Consider the following 27,374-nt stretch of genomic DNA (forward strand, 5'->3'; position numbering starts at 1 on the left):
AATCCAAAAGAAACACACTCTCTGATTTAAGATAAAATGAACTTATGGATTCTCCTTGTTCATTTTAACGCTATTTTCCTCATCCTACATCCCGTGAGGCTGCTTTTTGGCCCTTTCTATTTTTTTTTAAATGATCCACTCTTAAGTCATTTGAGACAGAATAAATTTCAGAGATACATCACTTTTTACTTAGGAATGATGAATTGAGGTTCCTACCACCTTAAATATTTTAGCACACACTTTTAGAAGCCAACACTTTTCTTTTGTGCGATTTTCATGCAACTATCAAATTTGGAAATTTACTATTAACTCATTAGACTCCTCTATTCCTCAGAGGCCACGAGTGTTTTGGCAATAACATCCAGGAACATCTATGTCCACATCAGAATCTATTCTCTGTATAAAGCAGGTGGCTGTCCCTGTCCCTGCTGTGTGTATTCCGCATCTCTCTGATTTCTCAGCCAGGTATGTCTCCCTAAAGACATGCCCTTTTTACTCTGCTTGGTTTGTGTCTCCTTACTAGGTAGTCCCACATTCTGCAACAGTATCCTTTTCTTTACTCAAGCTTTGTGATTTCATGCCCAGCTATCACAGTGGTTATCTTTGTCTTTGGTTCAGTTGGTGAAGCCCCAGCTCAGATGACTGCTCATGTGTAGGTCCTGTGCTGCTGCTGCTCAGGATATGATGCACTATGACAAAGTGCTCCCTTGGTGGGCATCATTTTTTCCCCACCCAGAGTCTCATCTATTACTCAAGCTGCCCGTCTGCAGCTGTGTATATTTATTTTTTTTACCTGAGTGGATATTACCAACTGCTATAGAGACAGGCTTATCAGTAGCACAATAACTCATTGTTTGCACCCAGAGTGGATATGCTACTGAATTTTTCTAATATGTGAATGAGAGTAACAGGGTGCAGAAACCCAGGGACTCCATCATATATTTTGTTTATATCATCTGATATGGAAGTTTCCTTGTAATGAAGACTTTCATCAATATATTTATCTTTTCTATTATGGGTGATGTTTCTGTGTTCTGAACGAAGATGTTCCTATTTTCAACTAATGTTCCCCCAGTGACTTCCACAACCCAATCTCCAGACATTGCAAGTATGCTGCCTTAAATGGGAAAATAGATTTCACAGATGTGATGGAATAAAGGAGCTTGGGAAAATACCTGTGCATTATCCTGTTTCTCTTATTGTGTAGGTAAACAGTGGTTTCAAGCACAGTCAGTTTTCCAAGACCCCAAACTGCTGTTGAGTGATGAGAAGACTGCTGAGAAACCCTGCTGGAGTTCACAGCCTGAGGCTGGATATTCGTGGATATCCACAAATGCACACAAGAAGTGTGTGCTAAGCTGAATAATGACCTTAAATGGTCACAATTTAATCCTTGGAATCTAGAACTTTAATTCAATATTTCACATGACAAAAGGGACACCACAGATATGACCCTGTTAAGGATCACAAGAGGGCTAGATTATATAAGATTATTCGTGTTGACCCATAGCAGTAACAAAGGACTTTGTATTAGGAAAATTAGAGGACAAACATGTGCAGAGATGTGATGACGAAGGTTGAGATGGAACAAAAATGAATCGGAGTCTCTACCACCTTTAAAGTTCAAGTGAATAGATTTCTCTGCTAGAGCTTTTGGAAGGATCAGCACTGCTGACACCATGATCTTAGCTCAATATATTAGATATTCTAATCCAGAGTTTAAAGACGATAAACACATGCTTCATAGGAGAAGATATTTTAGTTGGGCCACTATATTTGAGGTATTCTCTAGCAGAAGTAATTGACATTAGCACAAGTGCCCATACTATATTACTGTTTATCAGAATATGTATAAAAGAGTTTCATGAAAATGTCAAAAACATTGCTGTCAGAACCAGAATCAAGAATTCAATAATGGGAGAAGTGGTGATGCAGGGGAGATTAAAGTTTTCATCAAGTACCAGATGAGTCATTGAGGAATTGCCTTGAGTCAGTGTACCAGTCTGATATTGTCCATACCTTCATCAAAATTAGTGTACTAAAGGTATGTTTATTTGACAAACACAGAGTTTAATATATACTTTATTCTTAATTTAAATACTTTCTTTTTAATCCATTTCCATGTTCATTCTTTGATAAGACAAAAATGGCATGCATTTATAGGGTGGAAGCTGAAACTGTGACATGTGTAGGCACTGTAGAATAATAAAACCATATTAATTTATGTGGTCATTATCCCACATACTAGTTCTTTGCTGCATGGAGCTTTCCTCCATGTGAGGAAAATGTAACTGAAAAACTGTTTCAGTAATTTTGAAATGTGCAATCCATTATTAGTAGTTATAATCATCACATTGTAGAAAAGGTCATTAGAAATTTTTCCTCTTATCAAAGTAACAGTTTTATAGGTTTTAGCCAACAACTCTTTTCTCATCATTCACTTCACCCCTGCCACCTTCTAATGAACTACACTGTGCCCTCTATTTCCATAAATGCAACCCTCAAGATCATGTATGTAACTGAGATCATTTAGTGTTTGTCTCTCTCTGCTTCATTTCCCACCAAAAGAAGTTTCCAAGTTTGGGTCTGGTTTTGGTGACATCATATTAATGGATCACATGGGTATAAAAGATACAGTTGCCAAATATATGTGGGGAGAATGAAGAATGAGGAAGTTGGATGGTTAATGCATTCTGAAAGGATGAGATGTGAGATGAGGTCATAGAGGCATCACTCTAAAGAGAAGGAGCTGAGAGATACCCAGCAGGAGGAGTTGATGACAGCTAGGATGCAGCCAGGCCAACAGCCCTTCTTCAGAAAGGAATGAAGCAGAGCTGGTATTCCGGTGGTACAGAAGCAAATCCATTGCCAACTGGGGTGATATTGATGTCCTTTGGGTCAACCAGAGGTTTCAGCTTGAAGTTCTGTAAGATGGTGGTGAAGAACAAAAACAGCTCCATACGGGCCAGGCCCTCTCCCACACATATTCTTTTTCCTGAAAGCAACAACACAGAGGATGGATACTCCTTGAATACTATGTTCCTTTTGGCAGAGAAAGAATGTACCATTATCATGTGATGGATTATTGAATGAATGTTTCCCAAGTGAATCTGAAAGGTGATTGGAAGGATGGTTGATGTTATTGATGGAGAAGTGGATGGACATGCATTATACACAAGTCATAGCTTTGTTAACAGGAATTATCAGATAAGCAAATTTATAGAATGTCTGCTCTGTGTGGCTCTTCCTCCAATCCTTTTTGTAGAGGCACACCCTGATTGCTTATGTTCCCTGTTCACTGTCAGCTATTCTATTGCATGATATTTGCCTCTATTGATTGAATCTCTTTAGCCTCATATCTAGCCACCAGCTGTCCTCATCTGTCTCCAACATGTCAAGCAGTTTCAATCTGTCTCTTACATTGCTGCTTCTGATCAGGAAGCTGTAGCAATTACTTAGTGTTGCAGAGTGTTTGTGTAGCTGAGATCATGCAGTTCTGTCTTTCTGTGCTTACTTGTCCCATTATTCTCCATGAGCCCCTCAATCTGTAGATTCTCACTTTTTCTGGTTTCAGTTAACAGTTAGATATAGATTCTTGAATCATTATTCTGTTTCTAGGCAGTGAAGGAGTAGTGTTTGTGATAGGGTGATGCATTGAGAGGCAGAATTCAACCCTTCTTCTACCACTCTTACTGTGGACAGAGCAGAAGTCAGCCTCCAAATGAGGATACATCATGAGCAGGGAAGGTGCCAGAGCACTGAGCTGTTTGTGATCATTCACAGATAGCAGGTTCCCAGGTCCTGGACCAGGCATGATCCAGATCAAAAGCCTCCATGAAGTGAATCTTGACCTCTGAATAATGGAGTCTCTCTTACCTGTTGAGAAAGGCATGAAGTAGTCACTCTTCTTAAAGTTGCCATTCTTGTCCAGGAAGTGGCCAGGGTCGAACCTCTCTGGGTTGGGGAACTCTTTGTCATCATGTAGCACTGATGTCAGCGATGTTATTATGGTTGTGCCCTGGAAGGAACAGGCACAGGTAAAGAAGCATACTGACGTCAAGGAGCTGGAAGAGATGTTGAAGGTTACTTGGTTTTCATTTATTCCATTTTTGGTTGAGAAAGTGCCAAGCCAAGGAAAAGAAGTGACATTCCTGTTAGACTTTTCAAATAGTTAAAGGCAGCTTTAGAGAGAAGGAGAGGTAGAGAAATTGTTCTATCTTCTGGTTGCCTCCCCAGATGGCTGCAAAGGGTGGAGTTGAACTAATTTGAAGTCAGGATCCAGGAACTTCTTCTAGGTCTCCCGCATGTGTGCAGGGTTCTAAGGACGTGGGCTATTCTTCTCTTTTTTTCAGGCCAGAAGCAGAGATGGAAGGGAAGTGGAGAAACTGGGACATGAACCGGTATTCACATGGCAGCACAATGTGGAAAATTATCCTGCCAGACAGGCCAAGCCATTTCAGTGGCTCTGATAGCATCTAGCTTAAACGTGTGATGAAATTGTGTATCATGAAATATTTTGTTCCCAGATGAACTGAAGGTAATGATGTACAGGCCCTGGGACTAAAATGATGGCTCAAAGACCAATCATCTGCTGTTACTGGTCTCACCCTTATGGGCACTGGTTATAGTCCTTGCTGTTCCACTTCCCATTCAGTTCCATGGTTTTGTCCTTCGAATGGATCAAAGGGCGTTCTAGGACTATGGGAATCTGGAACCATGTCGTAGCCCTTGTGAAGCTTCTGACTTTGATCACCTTGGTTTCAGGTATTTCCTCCTTCTCATGGTAAGTCCACCAAGGTACCACATGTATGAGCATTTTCTTCCCTTGTTGTGTTGACAGATAAGAGACTGATACTATGAATTTAGGGCCTAAAGTTTGTGGAGGTGCAGTGTGAGAAAAATCATTTTACCATGGGGATGAAGTAGTTTCTATATTTGATGTCTTTTGTCACTGCATGAGGCAGGTTGGTGGGTATGAGGTCAATGAATCTCTGGACCTCGTGGATGACAGCGTCCGTGTAGGGCATGCGGCTCCTGTCCTGCATGCAGGGGCTCCGGTGTCTGCCAATCACATGCTCAATCTCCTCCTGGACCTTGGCTATTAAAATAAGAAAGAATTGTTAGGAAAGAGAAAACTGGCATAGTTGACAGAATATTTTAGGACTACAAGAAGCATGGGATTATGCAAGGGCATTTACATATGAATTACATGTTCCCAATATACTGAAATATATAAATATAATTGCCATAAAATGGAGATATGTGACTCTCACACACGCTAGTCACTATGGTACATTTGTGCTTATGAATGAATTGGCATTCATGGCAGCTAGAAATTTCACGATGGTTTACATTTCAAAATATGAACATAATATGTATCACATAGTTAATTTTGCAAACTATCGATAATGCAGAAACAAATCAGGAATGCAGATTGTTTTTTATTAAAATAATATAGGATGCTTTAAAATTAAATTTTACTGGTAATTTCCTTTTGATGCTCCTCATCTTACAATGGAGTTATGCCTTGACAAAGCTATTCTAAGCTGAAAATATCATCAGTGTCAAAATGCAGTGCATTCTCTATCTTTTTTTTAAAGTTAGGATTCCCGCTCCCCCAAACTCCTGCCCCAGACAAAATTTCCCCATGTTGCTATAATAATACAGTCCTTCATAAGGAGTCATAATTCCATTAGTCTCCTATTTAAGTGTGCCCCGACATTGATGGTACAGACAGTGTTAGAAAGTTTGGCATCCCATTTTCTACATTTCCAACAGTTTCATTGGGAGTCCATCTTTAGTTTGGAAGCATGAATGCATGTTGCATTGCACCCCACAGCTGGATATGGTAGACCCCAGTACTCTATCACTGTACATTTCCATAAATGAGAAGCCATGAAACAAGGTCAACAACTGGTATGAATTAGAACAACAACCACAACAACAATAATAACAAATTACAGCACCATGAAAAAACACGCCATGGAGTAAGCAACACATGGGTGACAAAAAGGAAACACAAAAGGCTCTTGGGAAAAATGATGCTACTGTGTAATCCATGTGCCAGTGATGAATTCCACAAGAGAAAGGAAAGTATTTGGAACAAATGAAACCAAAATAAAAAACATCAAAACCCATGAGATGCAGCCAAAAAAACCCCAACAACAACAACAACAACAACAACAACAACAACAACAAAAATCCTAGCATGAATCGGGTGATAGGAGTTACACTTTCCATGCTGGTTTCCTTATATTAGAGAGAAGATATGATATTTGTTCTTTTGTGACTGACTCATTTCACTGAGCAAAATGGTCTCTAGTTGGGATCACCTAGTTGTAAACGGCACAATTTCATTCTTCTTAATAGTTTAATAACAATCCATGGAGTAGATGTACCACAGTTTCTTTAATCACTCTTCTTTGGAAACACATCTGGTTTGTTTCCATGTTTTTGCTCTTGTAGATTGTGCTGCTGTACATATAGGACCATAGATCCCCTCTCATATGCAGATCTAGTTTCTGTTAGGTACATTCCAAGGAGCAGGATAGCTGGGTCATATGGCAGATTTATTTGCCATTCTCCAAGCACTCTCCATACTGATTTCCACAGTGGTCATGCTAGCCTACACTCCCACTAGCAATGAAGGAGAGTACTTTTCTCCCCACATCCACGCCAGCAGGTGCTGTTAGTTGAATATTGAATGTAGGCCAGTCTCACTAGTGTTAGATAGTACCTCAACTTGGTTTTCATGTGTATCTCTCTGATATCTAGGGAGCCTGAGCATCTTTTCATATGTCTGTTAGCCATTTGAATTTGTTCTTTTGAAAAATGCCTGTTCATTTCTTTTGCCCATTGTTTCACAGTTTTTTTTTATCACTTGTGTAGTGTGCAAAAATTTTCTCCCATTCTGTTGGTTGCATCTTCACTTTTTGAAATTGTTTTTTTTGCTGTACAGAAGCTTTTTAGTTTAATGTAGTCCCATTTGTTCATTTTGGCTTTGTCTGCTTTTGCTTTTGGTGTCTTTTCTAAGAAGTCTTTCCCTGTTCCTATATCTTGGAGAGTGCCTCCTTTGTTTTCCTTTAATAGTTTGATGGTTTCTGGGTGTAGATTTAGGTTCTTGATCTATTTAGAGCTGATTTTTGTATACTGTGACAGGTGTGGGCCATGCTTCTTTATTCTGCAAGCTGCTATCCAGTTGTTGCAACAGCATTTGTTGAATAGACCAGGATTTTTGCCTGGATTGTTTTACATTTTTCTTGTCAAATATTAGTTGACTATACATGTGTGGATTCCATTCTGGTGTTTCTATTCTGTGCCATTGATCTCTATTTTTGTACCAGTACCAAACTGTTTTGATAACCACTGCTCTGTAGTATGTTTTGAGGTCTGGAATTATGATTTCTCCAGCTAGGTTTTTATTCTTCAGGATAGCTTTGGCTATTCGTGGTCTTTTGAGATTTCAGATGAAGAACTTTTGTATCATCTTTTCTATATCTGAGGATGGTAAGTTTCTCCAATTTTCAAGATCTTTTTCTATTTCCTTTTATAATGTTTTATAGTTTTCATCATAGAGATCTTCCACATGTTTAGTTAGCTTAATTCCTAGGTATTTTAAAGGGAATTGTACTTACAATTTCTTTCTCATCCATGGAATTGTTTGTGTACACTATTGCCATTGACTTGTGTTGTATCCTGCTACTCTGCTAAAGTCTCTTATGAGTTCCAATAGTCTCTTGACGGAGTCTTTTGGTTCTCCTATTTAGAGAATCATGTTATCTGCAAATAGAGATAATTTTATTTCTTCTTTTCCAATTTGGATTTCTTTAATTGTTCTTTCTTGCCTAATAGCTCTGGCAAGGACTTCCAGTACTAAATTGAAGAGTAGTGGTGACATTGGACATCCCTGTTTAGTTCCAGATTTTAGTGTGGAGGTTTCCAAGCTTTCTCCACTTAGAATGAAGCTGACATGGGGTTTTTCATAAATTGTTTTGGTTGTTTTGTAACATGTTTCTTCTATGCCTATCTTGCTTAGGGTTTTCAGCATGAAATGGTGTTGGATTTTATCAAATACCTTTTCTGCATCTATTGAGAGGATCATATGGTTTTTATTTTTCAATTTGTTGATGTGATGTATCACATTTATTGATTTGCAGATGTTGAACCATCCCTGCATGTCTGGGTGAATGATCTGCCTGACATGCTGTTGGATCCTGTTGGCTAGTATTTTGTTTGAGGATCTATGTTCATCAAAGATATTGGTCTGTAGTTCTCTTTTTCTGTTGTTTCTCTATCTGGCTTTTGTATTAAGGTGATATTGGCTTCATAGAAACAGTTTGGAAGGATGGCCTCACTTTCCATCATCTGGAAAAGCTTGTGGAGGATTGGGGTAAGTTCCTCTTGAGTTGTTTGGTAGAGTTTAGTAGTGAAGCCATCTGTCCAGGACTTTCCTTAGTGGGAAGGGCTTCGATTATTTATTCAATTTCAGTGTAGGTCTACTTAGATTGTTAATTGCTTCTTGATTCAATTTTGGTGGATTGTATGTATCCAAAAATCTATCCATCTCTTCTAGGTCTTCTGATTTGTTTGCATATAGTTGCTTGTAATAGTTCCTGATGATTCTCTGTATTTCTGAGGTATCTGTTGTTACATTTCCTTTCTCGTCTCTGGTTTTATTGATGCAAATCTCCTTCCTTTTTTTTGATTAGTTGGGCTAGTGTTGAGTCTTATTTTGTTGATTTTCTCATAGAACCAGCTTGTTGATTCCTTGGTGTAATGTAGAGTTTTTTTGGCCTCTATTTGATTTATTTCCTCCCTTGTTTATTTGTTTATTTCTATCTTTTTGACTCCTAAAAAGATCAAAATTGGAAACTAGAATCATGGTTTTTACATGAACAAGTGAGTATCACATCCACTATGTAGTGGAATAAAAAAATTTCCAAGTGGAACGATCATGTATATTGGAGTGTCTCTACAGATGCATATGTTTTGTTTGTGAATGCTCATCAAGATTTCACAACACCCTTCCCAACCTTCCAACCAAGTACAATGTCTTTGAGTCACTCTAGCAGTGCTCTTTGACAGAGATTTCTTCACACTGATTCAAAATTTATATTACATCAATGTATATATATTTAAACAATTACAACCACCTTCATACTACCCACTGGTAATAGTAATAATTTACAAATTGCTTGCTAAAAAATTTCATATGTAAAGCCACAGCTAACATTTGGCTTTCTGTATTGGTCTTCTGTTTTTCATATCTGTTTTACTTTCTTGCTTGAATCTTCACTGGTTGTTTCCTGGGTGTGCTGCCTAGCACCTTCCTTTAAATTTCCAGTCTGTCCTAGGAAGACTCCTAAGTCTGGGACACACAGGTGTTATCACTGTGGGACTGCTGACACTCTCCTTCTCTTACTGTGATAGGTTCATGTTACGAAGTATTATCTGATCTTATGGCTTCATTAAATGTGGGCAGTTAGAGTTGGTAGCATATGTTTCTTAATACTGAAGCTTTCCAAACAGAAATGAGATGCAGAATATTAACAATGTGTTGAAAAACTCAAATTCTGAGGTTTTCCCTGCTCACCCTCTGTGCTCATACCTGCGACCTCGGGGTACTTCAGCAGGAGCAGGAGTCCGTATCTCAGGGTGGTGCTGGTGGTCTCTGTCCCAGCAGCAAACAGATCAGTGGAAGTGATTTTCAGGTTTTCCAGAGTAAATTCAGACTGCGGATTATGCTTTTCCTAGGACTGAATTGATAAAATTATTTAACAACTAATTTCTAGCATGTTGATTCCAGTAATCACAAAATAATTGAGTTTGTATAAAGTGAAGCCATCATTAAAAATTGGAGAAGAAATGGTAGGGAAGACATCTATGTGACATGATGGACTGCAGTGCAGGTGACCTGTTCTTGCTTGCCTAAAAATCCTTATCACCATCTTCTTCATAACTGGCCATTCAATGGATTATAGTTCATGATCATTATTTACAAGTAAAAACATGTCACCACCACTTCTTTCTTTTCTTCAAACATGCAGGTGTGAAAGTGTAGACAAGTGAAACAGCACCTGAGATTAGGATTTAAGGTGAAAGTTGACATGCAAAGTGTGATGATAGTAAATAGAGGTAAATGAACCTGTGATGGGGCAAAATTAGTGTACTAATACCACACTAGCCTCCACAAGACTTCTTTTCTTGCAAGAAAAATAAGCTCATCATTTTAAGCCATTTGTGACTGAATTTTTTAAGGTGGAGTCTTAATTCATAGTATTAGATAAAAAATAAATGTTGTAAAGGTGTGTGATAATCTTACATCAAGAGTGTGTGATTTTCTTCTGCAAAAGAATTAGTTAGATTAGGATTTTCCACACATGGCAGGTGAATCTGGACTTGTTTTTAATGTGAAAGTATAATCACCTTTGCTTAGAAACAACTAGAAATACTTATGCTGAAGGGAACTGCAAACCCAAGGAATTGGGACACCAACTGCCAATATGGGATTAAATTGGAGAAAAAGAGATGATAAGCCGGTTCAAAGAAAAAAATAAGTTGATTTAGAGTTGAGGAGATCATATGAAACAGAAATGCCAACAAGGGCTTAATTTAAGCATCTTAGATACAACATGTTCAAATGTTTTGTGTATATATCAAGTAGTAGGCATGGTAGTTCCAATGGGAAGTCAATTTTAATTTTTAAAGACCTGAATACAGTTTTCCATAGTGGTTGCAATACTTTACATTCCTACCAACAGTGCCCAAGTGTTCTCCTTTTTCCACAGCCTCATCAACATTTGTTATTCTGTGTTTCAGATAACAGCTATTCTGACAGCAATGAGGTGTTATCTCATTGTGGTTTAGATGTGCATTTCCTTAATGGCCAGTGAGGTTGAGAATTTTTTCACATGTTTGTTGGTCATTTTAATTTCTTTCTTTGAGAACTGTCTATTGAGGTTCTTTGCTATGGATTTTTTTTTTGGAATATTCTGGATATTAATCCTTTGTTAGGAAGCTTAGAAATATTTTATCCATTCTGTTGAATTCTGTCACACTATTGATTGTTTTCTTTACTGTGTTGAAGCTTCTGTGTCTAATTAAACCAATTTGTCTAGTTTAACTTTTGTTGCCTGTGCTTTGCAGCTTGTATCCAAGAAGTCAGTTGATCCACTACAACAATGTTTTGGAGTGTTTTCCTCCATCTTCTCCCAGTAACTTCGTATATTCAGGTTCAACATTGAGATCTTTGATCAATTTTGAGTTGACTTTTGTTTGTGGTAAGAAATAAGGGTCTGGTACAGACCCATACACATATACAAAATTGTGCCCTCTCTGCTTCACCCTGGCTAATGTTTCTCCATCAGTTTAAAAATGTCCTCACCTGTGGTTGTTAAGGAATTCTTGTCTTTCTTGCACTCATGCCAAGCAGATCATCAAATGCATCATAACATGCACAAAGCAATCAACTCTCTGAGCTGCTGTTCATATTTTACCTGTTCCATTTTGATCAGGAAACAATCAATAAGGTCCCGAGGATTGTTCACATCTAGGGATTGTTGGTGTTCTTTTATTTTTTCCAAGATGAAATTCTGGATATAATACATATTTTGAAAAACTTTGTTATGGCTCCCTGGAAAATAGTCAATGAGAGCTGGAAAAGTATTGCAGACCTAAAAAGCAAGAAAAAGAAAAAAAGTTTACCTAATGAGATGTTTACTAAAGACATCCAGACTTCATTTCAAGTGCAGGTTTGGAAACCTTACCTTAAAAAGTAAAAATAATAGTATGTCTACATTGAGATAGACTTTTTTTTCCTTTAGTATACATTGACAATAAGCCTCTCGCAGAACGAGTTCTGGGAGAACAATCAGACCAAAGATTTAAATGTGATAGTCATGTAATGTGCTCATAGAACAATTTTATAACAAATAAATAAATAAATAAATGTGCTTTCAGATGACAACAGATGTTGAGGAAGTTGGGCAGTCAAACCATGAGTATGATGTTTATCCGCTGTTTATTACTTATGCCTCTAGTGTAGAATGATTACTCCAGGACAGGGAGAGTTTGAAAATTCCATGAATGTATTCACCAGAACATTTTATGTTCTTAGTGACAGTGGAAATGAGCATTTCTGTGACTTTGCTAAGATCCTACAAGGATTTTTTTTTTAAAGAAAGAAAGTAGAGTAATAGCTCAGCATAGGAAAACAATCACATGTCTTTATGTGATTTCTTTATATTTCTTTATATATATTTTTAAGGTTTATTTTGTTTTTTTTTTTCCTTTTAATTGACAATTCAGATAGAGACAGAGAGGAGGAGAGACAGAGGAAGATCTTCTGTCTGCTGATGAACTCCCCGAGGTGCTACCATGCCAGAGATGAGATGATTCTAAGCCAGGAACCTGGAGCCTCTTCTGGGTCTCCCACATTGACGTTGGGTCCCAAGATTTTGGCTGTCGTTGACTGCCTTCCTAGACCACACTCAGGGAGCTGGATGGAAATCAGGGCCGCAAGGATTGGAAATGGCACCCACATGGCCTAGATAAGGGCACTTATGGGAGTCTCTGTGTGCCAGGCGAGGAGTTTACCTGCTAGGCTACCACTTGTATTTCCTCTTTATCACTCGTTACATAACCTAGTGACCTTGTCTGTTAGCATTCAGACTGAGGCATCAAACTTCCAAATGTGTTTACAGTTTTCTAGTCATCTCTGTGCCTATGAATATTGTCCCGCTTCGATTTCTTAACCCATGATATCTTCCAAGTGTGGTATAGAAATTTCTAAAGGTCATTGTGGTACAATCCTGGTGATGGGTGTTATCCTCCCCTAAACTCTACATAAGCTTGAATGTTATGTCCTTGCTTGTGTCAAGTCAGACAGTGTCACCTGCAAATTGGTCCAAGAGCTTGGTGGAACCTGCACTGGTCAAGGAGCCAGTGGGCTTGAACATCAGCTTGTAACTGATGTGCACAAAATCAAGGGCTCAGTTCTGTTTCTCAGATTCCATTGACGACACAGAGCTCTGTGAATGACTGTGGTGACATTTCATAGCGTGGGTTCTTACTTAGCATGACAAGTACATAAGATCCATGTTTTCTTATGAAGAAAGGACCTTGGTCTTACCTGGACCCATGGAGAGCTCATAATACTAACGGTCTCATTCAAAAGCTTCAGAAAGTGGATAAAATTTTGGTCTGAATATTCAAAACGTTTCTGAAAAATAACGGAGCAGATCACATTGCAGGGAGCACAGCCCAGGATAAAGGCAGGATCACAAGGAGAGGCTGAAAAAATAACAGAGTTAAAAATAACATTAGACTATACATAGTAAAGCTTTCATTTTGAGACCGCAGGAAAGGATAATTTGACAAATGTTATTATTTACATAAAAAGTCTCTTAAGCAGAGAAAAACACCATTCATAAAATTAGCATGTCTTTTGACTGAACTTCATTTGCATACTACATTTTTTCTAATACTGGTTATCTGACATTCCATACAAAGAGATAACCTGTGTTAAATGCTTAGTAGATTTTAAAATTTATCTTTAAAAATTATTCGATAGAACTGATTTTTGCACCTTATAGATACAATTCTAAAAAGATAACCATGCAAAAGATTACCATACTTCTTTCCCTCTCCCCCTTGGTTTTCCATATTTCTTCCCTTTTTTTCTTTCCTTCACTTTTCTACCTTCCTCTTTCCTCCCTCTTCCCTTCTCCCCTCCTCTTCCCTCCCATTGCCTTTCCTTCCCTTTGCATCACTCCCAATCATCCTCTCCTCTCCTATCCAGTTTTCTTATTTTAACTGTTGTAATAGTATAATTTGAATTGAATTAATTACCACAGATTTAAAACACCACTAACTCTAATATTCAACAATAAAAAAAGAAAAACCATTACATTTTAGGTCAAGGTGTTCTGTATTTTGGGTGGAAATTAAAAATATTTAAAAAGGTATTTTTTATGGGGTGAAGTTGTGATGCAATGGGTTAAATTCTTCCTTTCATTGCTGGCTCCCCAGATTGGGGTACTGATTGGAGTCCTGACTGCTTCACTTTGGCTTTAATTCCCTGCTCATGTTCCTGGAAAGGCAGCATGCGATGCTCCAAATACTTGAGTCTTTACCACCCATGTGGGAATCCAGGATAAAATCCTAGCTTTTGGTTTTTGCCTGGCTCATACTTGGCTCCTACAAACATTGTGGAGTGAACTAGGAAATGGGTAATCTCTTCTCCCTCACTCTCTGTTGTTCATTTCAGATAAATATTCAGATAAGTATAAGAAAGTGATTTAAAAAACCCTTCTCATGCTGGCAGAGTGTGATAATCAAATGTGGGCAATATGATTGATGAGCCAGGACCATTCTTCAGCGTCTTTCACAAACTGGCAGAGACCTACATACTTGGACCATCATCCACTGTCTCCCAGATGCAGTGAGAATCTGACATGAAGAAGAGCAGCTGTACTTGAGATGACACTCTGATAAACAATGTTGTTGTCAAAACTTGCCCAAACACTAGATGCACTACAATGCAGTTCCCTACTCTGTACTGCTAAGAATTAGATAATTCTTTAAAGAAAAAATGAGTAAATTAAAGGACAATGAGTAGCCTCAAGCCTGCTGAGTACCATACTCCTAAGATAGTGTGCAATGAACAGTACAGAGTTCCAAGATTGACAACAAAGGTTTAGTTTAGTTAAGGAGATGAAGAGTAATTTATAAACCTAGGGAAACTTGGTACATCAATTACAGGTAGATCCTAATGTCCAGTTAGCAGGACAGAAGCGAGTCACCCACCGTTGGTTTTCCTCAGCTCCTCCACAAGGCAGCGGGCCTCCTCTTGAACTCGGTCCTCAATGCTCCTCTTCCCCATTCCAAAATTGCGCAAGGTCATTAGTGAGAAGCGTCGGATCTCCTTCCATGTCTTCCCATTACTCATTGAGATTCCTGCCAGTGTGAGAACAGTGAGTAAGAGAATACCAGGCTAGGAGGAGGGAGATGACAGGGAACAGTCACATGCATGGCATAGGCTCTCTCACAAGGTTCCTCAAGTCTTTGCTTTCCATCCTCCCCTTATCATTACCAAACTCTAATTGACCACTTGAACATGCACACAGATGCATACACTCACCAAGTCCTTTGTTGAGTCTTTCAAACAATGGAATACTGCCTCTCCCAACAAACTCTTCTCCGTGATCAATCAGGGCCTCCTTCACTGCTTCATATCCATGTAATATCACAGTGGGCTTTGTGCCAAAATACAGTGTGAACATGGGGCCATAGGCTTTGGACAACTGAAAAAGAAGATGGAAATATTACATAAAGAAGATTTTATTTGGTCTACAGAGAGTTCGTCACTCAGATTTTGAATTCTGAAGATTTTATTTCATCAGATAAAATTTCAAATATTTCTGAATTATATTCATTCACTTGATGGTGATTATTATAGTTGCTGTTGATGTATGATGTAAAATGTGCCATGAAAAATCTCAGTATTTTGAGCAAACAATGTAATTAGTCCTCACTTCAGTACATTAATCATGTTTATACTTCATGTTTGGAAAATATGGAAATGAAGTCAGAAAATTGCGAACTAAAAAGCAGCATTTTACCATTTATACAGCAGATTAAAATTTGTTAGCTTCCCTGTATTATTAATATAGTATAGTTTTTCATACACAGTCATATGTGCATCATTGTGGGCATGGTGGACAATTGCAGAGTCCAGCATCCTATTGTCAAGATATAGTGAACAATTTCCTGGGAGTCGATCATTTATTTGGAAGCGTAGATGTGTACTCTACCATAGCCTCCCATCTGTTATGATAGTCTCCATTTCTCAGTTCCTATACATACCCTTAAATGAAAAGCTCCAAAATAACATCAACAACAGGAGGAAAGATAGAAATTTACAATGACCATAAAGTGAAATAACATGCTACTGGATATGACAGTCTCCATTACACAGTTACTATACATTCCCTTAAATAAAAACCACAAAACAAAATCAACAACAAGAAAATATAAAATGTTAAAGAACATACTACTGAATGACTAATGTGACACTAAAGAAATGAAAAAGAAAATCAAGAATCTTCTTGAAGAAAATGATGCTACTGTATGATCTATGAGGCAGTGAAAATTTCATGAGAAAGTGTTTTCAAGAGATGAAACTAAATTAAAAAAAAATCAATAGCCATGAGATACAGTTATCTTTGTTGGTGAGATATGTCATCTGTGGGCAACAAATAGGTGGGTTTTGTGTTTTTAATCTAGTCTACTGCTCTATGACAATTGATTGAGTTTAAGCCATTTACATTTTCAAGGTTAATATGAATGGGTGTTCATTTGTTCTTTTCTTTTTATCAATGGGCTTTTCATTGATTTAGTCTTTTGTTGGTATTTTACTGAGATGTTCACATTTGCCTTAGGTTTTGGTGGGCCCTATTCCACTTCTCTGTCAAGAGAACATCTTGAAGTATCATTTGTAGGGCAGGTTTGCAAGAGGCAAATTCTTTTAACTTTTCTTTACTGTGGAAGAATTTTATTTCATTTTCAAAGACAAAGGAAACCTTTGCCAGACATGTTATTTTGGGCCGATAACTTTTTGATTTTAGAATTTGGAATATGTTGCTCCATTCTCTTCTGGCCTGTAGAGTTTTCTGTGACAGGTCTCCTGTGAGGTTAATTGGCATTCCTTTCTATGTCAATTGGGTTTTTTCATGTGCACATTTAAAGATCATCTTTCTTATGTTTGATTGAAAAGTGCTTGATTATCATGTGTCATGGTGAAGATTGCTTTTGGTCAATCCTGTGCAAGTTTTGTGCCCCTCCTGGATGTTGTTTCCCATTTTTTTCTCCAGATTAGGGAGGTTTTCATTTATTATTTAAATGAATACATGTGTAAGCCCAGTTTATCTTTCTGCGCCTTCTGGGACTCCCATAACTCTCTCTCTCTTTTTTTTTTAAAGTTTTAAAATTTCTATTGTAAAGGCAGATATACAGAGAGGAAGATCTTCCATCCGTTGGTTCACTCCCCAAGTGAGCGCAACAGCTGGAGCTGAGCCAATCCGAAGCCAGGAGCTCTTCTGGTCTCCCACATGGAATCAGGGTCCCAAGCTTTGGGCCATCCTCTCAGGACTGGAACCCGAGACCATATGGGATCCCGAGCATGCGAAGCGAGGACTTTAACCACTACGCTATTGTGCCACGCCTCCATAACTCTTATATTTGGCCTTTTCATAGTATCTTTCAATTCTTGAATACTTTTTTAGCCTGATCTAGCTCTGCTTCCAGCTTTTGTTTGTTTCCCCCTGATGACAGGAAATATCTTCCAATTCGGAGATTCTTTCTTCTGCGTTCTTTGTTCCATTTTGGAGACTCTCCACTCTACTTTTAATTTCTTCCAATGTATTCTTCCTTTCTGATATATCAGGTTTCATTTGGTTCATTTCCTGCTTGATATATTCTTAAATTTCTTGACTCCTATATTACATGCTTCTCATTGTTTATAAGAAGCTTCACAACATGTGTTTTTAATTCTGCATCCCCCATTTTCTCGATGTGTTCCTCAATTAACTTTGAGTTTGGGAAAGGGGTATCTGGAGACTGACAGACACAGCAAAGCAGCAGACACAATGGTGTGCTGTTGCAGTGACCTGGTAACCCAGCAGCATTCAGCAATTTCCAAGATGAACTGAGCCAGCAGACAGAACCTTACCAGCAATAGTGGAAAGGGGCTTTCCCTGGAGGCTCAGGAGGTGAACCCAAAAAGAACTGCCCATTCTGCTGGTCTGTTTGATTTTACCAGGAGCAGAGACAGAGAAGAGGTCCCTTCCCTACACTCACACTAGCCTTATCCCTAGATGTCACTAGGCAGCAATTACATACAGTAAAAACGCTAGATATTACACTTCTATATCTGATATTAAAAGAACAGGAAATACAGAATCAAGATTGCAGAAGAGGCTAAGGACATGTTTAAACAGATAGAGAAACATTAGCCAGGTAAAGCAGAGAAGGCACATTTAGGAAATAGGAGAGGATGGAACAACAGCAGAGGGGTATCTAGGGATAAGGCTAATGTGAGTGTAGGGGAGGGATGCTGCAGTCTCCCTGGGCACAAGTATGGACTGGGAATTAATGTACCAGGCTGGGGGAGACTCCACCACCATCTGGTGCTCTGAAGGACCAAGGTAGATGTAAGATGGACTAGGCTAGGTCTCTGCCTCTACTGAGCTATGTGTGAGCCATATGTGGGTATGGACTAACCTTCCTGGCTTGAAACATCCAATAGTAAGTACTGGAATGGGTTGAAGGCCAGTCAGGTAAGGCCAATGTTCCTTTTAGGACAGGAGGTGGCCTAAGTAGGGCTGGCTCATGGACCCACTGGTATGTGTGAGATCTGGCAATGGGAGAGGTTCTGATGGAGGAGCTTGGGCAACTCCTCTGGCAAGACACAGTCCCTGCAGGTGACTGCAAGAACCATGATAGTGAGCAGCCAAGACCAGCTCAGGGAAAGGTACCCACCAGCATACATTCGGCATAGGTTGGGGGCAGGTCAGACTGAACAGACTGAACCAGTCCACATCACGTGCTGGCAAATCTGAGCGCAAAGGGTCGGTCAGGCCAGGTACGACCACAACACATACCAGTGCACATTGCGGCTGGGACTGGATGCCTGCTGGGCTGGGCCAGGCTATGACCCTCACTAGCATCAGCTGGAAATGGGGGTGGGCTAGGCCTGGCTAGGCTGTAACACCTACTGGCAAATTTTAAGGTGAGGTAGGCCGCACCAGACTGGGCTGCAATGCTCAACCAGCAAATGTGAGAACCAGGGAGGGAGGGGGCCTAGCCAGTAGGGGGAATGTGGAGTTCTCCCCTGCTGGACAGCCATTCCCATAGGAGAGTGTAAGCTAGGATGGGGTCAAATCAGACCAGGCAGGGCTGCAATACCTGTGGGCCTCATGTGAGCTGGGTCAGGAAAAAGCCAGGTTGAACTGACTGTTCCTACTGGTGTAAACATAAATTAAAGTGGGTGAGGATTGGTTGGGCTTACCACATCATCAGATGGCAGGGGCAGGCACTGGGGGCTAATTCTGTCAAGTTAAACCACAGAACTACCTGGAGAGTGTATAATCCGGGGGTGGGAGTGGTCTAGGAGGAAAACAGTGAGCCCCTCCCTCTTGGTTTGTTATTCCCACTGGAAAGTATGAAAACCAGGACTGGGGCATGGGTGGCTAGACCGAAAGGCACCTGCCAGTATGTGTGTGGGCTGGATCCCAGGTTGACTTGAACTAGACTTCAATGTTCACTGACATGTATGAGAGCTAAATGGGATGTGGGACAGACTTGACAAGTCTGTGGTACATACTGGCAAGCATGGAAACCACGGTAGGGGGCAGGCCTGGTGGGGGTTATGGGGAGTCGCTTCGACAAGGCTGTAGCTCCCACTGGTTTGTATGAGGGTCGAGTATGAAGTGAGCAGGATTTGATTGGATTACAACCCCCATCGGTTCAAGTGGAAGACAGAACTAACCCAGCAATTGCAACACTAACATATGCATGTGCTGATTGGGGTGACAGACTATGCCAGACCTCATACTGGCAAGCACACACAACAATCAAGTCTGGGAACATCTCAGACGAAGTTTCTCTGGGGATCCCTCCAACTGAACTGCTGATCTCAGAACCCTAACCATGAAGAGAACCCTAACCATGTCAGCCAGTGGATTCTCAAGATTTCATCATGCTTGGGCAACAATTCAAAACTGTTGAACTATCAAAACTCCCACCAGGGATGGGTGGGAGGCTATCTGGGGCTTTTACCTTTATCTCTTACCTCATCCCAGATACAGGAAAAAAATCTTAGTTCAGAAACAATGGTCTTACCCACTTTCCTGTAGCCCTTGACCCTTTGTGCCCCAACAACTATGTAAAGATTACCAAAATAAAAGAATAAAAAAAGCATATTGGTGATGCAAGGTTAGAGAGCTGTCCACCATACTTTCTTCTGAATAATTTATTTCAGATTCTACGAATATCACAGAACTAGAGAGTAATGAGAGGCCTGGATAGATAGATGAAAGTGGGAGATGAAGATATATCCAAAGCATTTAAATTAAAACTAGATGGCCAGGTATTTTGAAATACCGAAATAGAAATTATGGAGAGACCAGAGGTTAATAAATGGTTGTTTGGGGCCTAATATAATAGAAGAGGATGGAGAGTGGGAAAATTTTTTGAGCCTTTTTAGGAGTTTGAAATTTATTTTTCACTATGACTGATCTTTAAACATTATTTTAAAAGAATTTAAATTGGTTAAAGAATATGGCAGAATAGGTTAAGGGCAGATGTAAACAGATAGTGAAATATTAGCTATGATGAAGCAGAGAGGCCGTGATCCTGGGAAATAGGAGAGGACAAATGGCTGTGACCCATTGAGAAGGGGAAGTAGCAGAGACAGCATAGTGGTATTGCAGTGACCAGACACTCCAGCGGAGGTTAGCAATTAGTGATTAGAGCTGCAATAGCAGCCAGGTGGGAAGGGCATTTCACCCGGACCTCATGAGGTGACCCCAGGTATAGAACTGCCCATCCTGCTAATTTGCTTGATTTGACCATGAGCAGAAGCAGAATAGAATAGCCGAAGCAGGAGGGTCCAGGAACAGGGTGATTTCATGGCTCAGATCCATACCAGTACCACATCAGGTGCCATTTTATGTACTGAGGCAAAGTTTATGGGGCTGGAGGGACAACAGTGATTTGCTATTCCAGGAGCAGTTCAATTCCAGCTTCCCCATGTCCCTCTGTCCTATTCCCTATGTCCCTCTGCAGGAAATACAGTACAGACTTGGAATCCAAAGGTTCCATCCAAGAAAAGTCTGGGTGGCACTCAGACCTCGTGGATAGCAAGCCCTGACCTCCACTAGTGCCACATCAGGTAATATTGTGTACTGTGGAAAAGACAGTGAGGGCTGAAGGAATTAGGGTAAGGAAATAGGGTAAGATGCATAGGCATTAAGCCTGGAGAAAACTCACTTCCTCTTCAACATATTGTACTTGTCCAACAGGGAAAATAGTATTGACTTAGCATCCTATGGGTTCCACCCAAAATTGGTTCAGGTGGACCAGCGTCACTGACAATCCAGTAACTTAGGGCAGCTGGCATCTCCCTGATCCTGGGCACTGCTCAACTTGGGAGTGGGAGAAAGGTCATGCAGGCAAACACGTGGCCATAGCATGGGATGACAGGGAATGGAAAGCGGTAACCGGGAGCTGGCACTAGGGGGACATTGGTGGACTGTAGCATAAGATCCCAGGACTGAAACTTGCTGGAGGGAGTTGCACAAGTGACTTCAAATGAAGAACAAATTACTAAATGTAATCAGTAAAATTGTCCTTTAGACCAGTGGACAACACAGCTCAGAAACCTGTCCTAAGGAGAAGAATCTGCTAACCATAATAGCAATGAGCAAAAGCAAAAGAAGACACAGGGGCACAATGAATGCTACAGAGGCCATACCTTCAAAGGAACAAAAGCCTTTGTCAAACTCAGAGCTATCTGAGAAAAGAATAAGAAAGTGGGGGATAAATAATTAAAAAAAATGATTAAAGCATCTTGTTATAAAACCCAACAACAATGAGATGTACATACAAGAATTTAAGGAATTTAAGGAATATATCAAACAGGAAATAGGAACCCTGAAACAAAATCGAGGAATGAAGCAGCTATATTAGAAACAGAGGGCACAATGGAGCAAATGATCAGTTCAGTAGAAAGCCTCAACAATAGAACTGTATCACACATATTTATATATTTTATATAAAAATAAATATAATGTGCTAGTAAAATACATATCATATATATGTATATATATAACATGCCTAAAAATAAGGTTATGTACATTTATTATTGGTTTTTATTTATTATCTGTTTTCTTCTTTGAAGATGACTGGAGTTTTAGATTCCTTTTCTAGTATTTGCTTATAAAAGTTACCACAGTCCTTTACAAATTAGTCATTTCACTCCCAGAAACACGGAACTGACAGCTATCATATTTGCTAGAGTCAATTATATGCACAAAGTAAATACAACCTTACCTACATCATATGTGAAAAGTAAAAACCACCCAATCTGAACTCATATATCATTTTTCAGTTGTTGTTTTGAAGCTTTATTTCCTCTTTTCTTCATTCACTTAGAGAACTTACTCACTTTAGGATTTTTTTTTCTCAGAAATTTTCATACATCTTAGTATGAAAGCCACCTTGAAATGCTTGCTATCAGGGCCAGAACTTTGGTGCTGGCTTCTCATATGATACTGATGTGTGTTCCAGCTGCTCCACTTTGGGTGCAGCTCCCCACTATGGCCTGGGATAGCATTACAAGTTGATCAAGTCCTTTGGACCCTGCAACTATGTGGGAGACCTGGAAGAAGCCCCTGGCTTTGGATTGCCATTGCAGCCACTTGGGGAGTGAAGCAGTGGGTGTGAGATTGTCTTTGTCTCAACTTATTTCTGTAATTCTGCAGTTCAAAAAAAATATTTTAAAGAAACATGCTATGGGGCCCAGCGTGGTAGCCTAGCGGTTAAAATCATTGCCTTGCATGCAGTGGGATTCTAAATGGGCACCAGTTTCATGTCCCAGCTGCCCCACTTTCTGTCCAACGCCCTGCTTGTGGCCTAGGAAAACAGTTAAGAAAGGCCAAAACCTTGGGATCCTGCATCTGCTTGGGAGTCCTGTAAGTAGTTCCTGACTTTTGGTTTGGATCAGCTCAGCTCCAGGCTTTGGGGCCGCTTGGGTAGTGTATCAGAGGATGGAACATCTTTCTCTCTGTGGCTCCTTCTGTCTAAATCTCACTTTTCAATAAAATAAACAAATCTTAAAAAAGAAACATGCTATGAACCAAGTGGGTATTCAGTTTAGTGGTTAAGATGATCTCAATAAAACTAAGCTATGGCTCCTGGCTTCAACATCTTGCTATTGTGTCTCTTGGAAAGATTCTGGGGTGACTACATAATCAGATTCTTGTGAGACCTGGATCATGTTCATGCAACCAGCTTTGAACTTGGCCTAATATGGGGCATTAAGGATATTTGAGGAATAAAAAACCTACAAAATCTCTCTCGCTCTTTCAGCTCACAACCAAAAATTGAAAACATATTTGGTAGGTTCTAACAAAGCTGTCTATGCAACTTCCAGAGACACCAGCAGGCACAGTCTAATAACCAAAGTTAGCATCAATGAACCCAAATAAAACAACATCAATTCTGTTACAAGATGTGTTGAGACAGTCTCTGTGAGCACTGACTTCTAAGCCAGTGTGGAACGTCGGTGAGAGGAAGGGTGTCAGTAAGTGCCATGAAGAGGCAGGCACATTGCTCTTGTTTCCTCACTCAAACACAGAACTCAGCTTGGTGACAAGGGACATGAACTGCCCTGTGTAGGGCAGGCAGTGCTCTGTGGACAGAAAACCTAGAAAGAAGATAGTGGGTCACCCTCTACTGTGACCATGGGAAACCTGTGTGTGATAGGCAGGGAAGTACAAGTAACTGCTGAATGCTGATTTTCTCTCTCTTGAATGATTCATTCCTCAAATGGCTGCAACAGTCAGAGCAGATAAGGTCCAGATGAAAGCCAGGAGCCAACACTTTCTCTGGGTCTACCTCAGGAATGACAGCAGCCAAATACTTGGGATGAGCTTTGCTGCTCTTCCTGGGCCATTAACATTTAGCTGGATTAGAATTGAAACAAGTAGAATGGGAATAAGTGGCAATATGTGATGTTGATATGCAGGTGGCAGCTTGATATGCTATTGTATAAGCCAGCCCCTGGATTTGGTAGCATTTTGCTCCATATTATTGGGTGTATGTTCTTTAGTGATTTGATCCCGTAATTCTCCTTTTTCTTGCACGTTAGATTGGTTTTGGCCTTAACCTATGCTGGGCTCACAGAATGAATTTAGGAGGGTTCTTTCCCTTTCACACTTCTTTAAAAATAACTTACGTTGAATTGAGATGAATTATTTCTGAAAAGTTTGACAGAATTCATCAGTGAAGCCCTCTTACCTGGGCTTTTTTTTTTTTTTTTTTAATTCTTGAGGCCTGTTATTACTGATTCAATCTCAACCTTTGTTATTGTTCTAGTCAGATTTTGTTTGCCATGACTCAATAATGATGAAGTTTATGTGTTGAGTATGTATCAATTTCTTCTAGATTTTCCAATTTCTTGATGAGTAGTTTTTTTAAATTTATAATTGTCTTGGTTTTTTGTGGTAGGAATTGTAATTTCTTTTATATTTCTGATTTTATAAACCTATCGTTTTTCCTTTTGTGAATATTTGAGCAAATGGCTTATAATTTTCTTTTAAACCCAGCTCTTTGTTTCACTTATATTTTGTGTGATTTTCTGTATTGATAATTTATTTTCTAATTTCATTATTCTTCTCTTTTGTTAACAATGGATTTGATTTGTTCTTTCCTTTTTTGGTTCTGACATATTTATTTGATAATCTTGGAAAAAAATGTTTTAATTGTTGGCACATCATCACTACAAACTCTTTTCTGAGCACTGCTTTTTCTTTTGCTCACAGGTTTGAAATGTTGTGTTTTTATTTTTCTTGATTTCAAAAAATTGTTTTTATTTACCGTTTGATTTCTTCCTTTATACCCTGTTCATCCAGAAGTAGGTTGTTAAGTTTCCTTGATTTGTATACATATCAGAGTTTTCTTGACTGAAATACAACTTAAGCTTCTATGCTGATCTTGTGTACTGCAACTTTGCGTAATTCATTTGCTAGTTTGAACATTTGCTAGTTCTGTTGGATTCTTTAGTGTTTTCTCTTTGTAAGGTAGTGTCCTCTGCCAGTACAGGCTATGTCATATGTTTTCCAATTAGGATGTCCTTTAGGATTTTCCATTGTCTAATGTCTCTGCCTTGGGTCTAGCCTGAAGTTGACTGATTAGAACTAGCAAGACTGGGCACTCTTGTGCTTGCACTTAGAGGAAAATCTTTCAAGTTTTCAGCCCGGAGCATGATGTCAGACCTGTCATATGTAGACTTATTGTGTTGAGGCACATCATTTATGTGCCTATTCTACTGGGAATGATTTTCATGCAAAAAGGAATAATTATCTCAGATATCTTTTCTGTACTAGTTGAAATAATCATATAACTTTTGATGTTCAGTCTGCTAACATTTGACCTTTCTGGATCTGTGTATTGAATCATCTTTGCTTCACTGGGTGAAGAGCATTTGATCTTAGTCAATGATCTTGCAAAGCCATAAAAGCAAAATTATAATTATTTTGGAAAGAAATAAAACTGTTCTTTCTGTGACTTTGAAGATTTTACTAGTATTTTGTGATCCACTGTGCTGTTGTGGGTTCTTAAGCAAACTTCTAGGTTCTCCTGCAGCTATTGTCATTCCTGTATTGCTATTTATGGATTGATTGCAACAAATTTGTTATGTTACTCTTTTAATTCTACCTTATATTAACATTTCTACTTTCCCAAATAATATTACCTCAGGCTACTATTGATAAAGATTAGAAAAAACAAGACAATGGAGCCATTCATATCTATAGGAATCATTCTTACACAAAAAATAGCTTAGTTACTTAATTTCAAAGTCAATTCATATTTATTTATCCTTTGCAAGCCGCCAGAGGAGCATCATGGGTACTTACTTTGGTTAAGGATTTGCTTATGTCCTTAAAATCCATCTGTAGGATGTTTCCTATAATTGGAAGAGGCGTGGGGCCGGGAGGGAGCTTCTGCCTGGTGGTGTTCCATCTCCAGAGTGAAAAGAGAAGCAGACAGGAGACACTGAGCACCAGGGCCACAGCTGGGTCCATTGGAGCTGCTGTTCCCCTGAGACAGTGGGGAACTGAAGATCGAGGCTTTTAAAATCCTCCCTGCTCTTTGAATGTGTGTGTGTGTGTGTGTGTGTGTGTGTGTGTGTGTGTGATTGACATACTAAGTGATTAATCAATCTGGTAGGTGAGCTGTAATCTTTTCTGAGTGAACTTCGTTCATTGATAAAGATAAATAGAATTTTTATTTGTAAGAGTGGCTCCCCATGCTGATCTAATCATGCAATTTTGTTCAATTATTTCTGCAAAAGCATATAGGAACCAATAAGAAAAAGGTGAAAGATGCATGATTAAAAAACAACGGGTCAAATCTTCTTTTTAAAAATACTCTTAGCATTCTAAATTCTCATGTGGATAAAAGAAATCTTTATTGAAAGTCAGTGTGCTTCATGAGTTGTAATTGGCTCATGTTTACACGGTAAGTTTTAACTAAACATGAAGTGGATGAAGCAAGCATTGTGTGCAGTGGTTAATGTGTAGCTTTGACTCCACACTTCCCATATAGGAATGATTGACTTGAATCATGATTCTAACATTTCCGACCCAGCATCTTCCTAATGTGCACCAGGGTTCCTGCCTTCCACTTGCAAGACCCAGATTGAAATGCAGACTCTTGGCTTTTGGTTTGTCCTAGCTCAGCTCTGGGAATTGCAGGCATTTTGGGGTGTTAAGTCAGAGGGTAAAGACCTCTTTTTGTCATTGCCTCTCCACTTTTCAAATAAAATAACATATAAATAAAAGTACTTTGATATTTTGTCTTTCCAAATGGAAATCTTTGCAGCATATTTATGTGAATTACCAATATCATGGTCATCTGCAAATGAAAATGTATCCTAACTCATACATTTTTTTCTAGCTGATACAATTTTAAACTTACCATTAAATGAACACATGGCACTGCATCTTTTTATAATATGTAACATCACCTTTTAAGTATATCTTGCGTTTGGAGTTGCTAAATGTGGCTAATTGACAAAAGAGAGAGATCTTTCTTGTTTTGTTCACTCCCCAGATAACTTCCAAAGGAAGATTGGACAAGGACAAAACCAAGAGCCTAGAACTAACTCAGATCTCCTAGTGTGTGACACAGAGCCAATATTAACCGATACTGTGCCAGGAAGAGGTAGTATCTTTCCATCAGGATCTTTCACAGTCAACATTTTGTTAATAATTACAGCATTAGTTAAATCAAATGGAGGTCAGAAAGGTTTGATTGTTAAACCATTGCACTTACATAATCTCATGTCATGTTGAACTCTTTGCCCATGTCAAGGAAAAGCAGTGATTTTCTGTAGTGTTGCACAACTTTAAAATTGTTTAGGAAATGATCATACTCATCCTGTTTGAATGGAGTAATCTCATTTATTCACGTTAGTTACTTTGTTTTCTAAGAGTTGGGTTTCCTAGTCCTTTCTTCTTCCCTTGAGGCACCTTATAGGCACTATTCCATCAAAAGAAGGAACTCATCATTATTTAGAGTTAGGAGAGATC

The 27,374-nt window shown here is 39.2% G+C and overlaps 1 protein-coding gene across 1 annotated transcript; it reads right to left on the reverse strand.

Moving 5' to 3' along the window:
* Positions 1-2,813: 2,813 nt before the first annotated feature.
* LOC121164389 (cytochrome P450 2C18-like) lies at positions 2,814-25,885 on the reverse strand. The gene is made up of 9 exons (XM_040992513.1): positions 25,698-25,885; positions 15,140-15,302; positions 14,806-14,955; positions 13,130-13,290; positions 11,496-11,672; positions 9,608-9,749; positions 4,911-5,098; positions 3,877-4,018; positions 2,814-2,995 (listed from the first exon to the last, which is right to left on the reverse strand). The coding sequence occupies exons 1-9, from the start codon at positions 25,863-25,865 to the stop codon at positions 2,814-2,816; spliced, it is 1,473 nt and encodes a 490-aa protein (XP_040848447.1). The 5' UTR covers positions 25,866-25,885.
* Positions 25,886-27,374: the final 1,489 nt, after the last annotated feature.

The sequence above is a fragment of the Ochotona curzoniae genome, unplaced genomic scaffold, assembly GCF_017591425.1.
Source record: "Ochotona curzoniae isolate NIBS_2020 unplaced genomic scaffold, NIBS_Ocur_1.0 contig_66, whole genome shotgun sequence".
NCBI classification, from domain to species: domain Eukaryota; kingdom Metazoa; phylum Chordata; class Mammalia; order Lagomorpha; family Ochotonidae; genus Ochotona; species Ochotona curzoniae.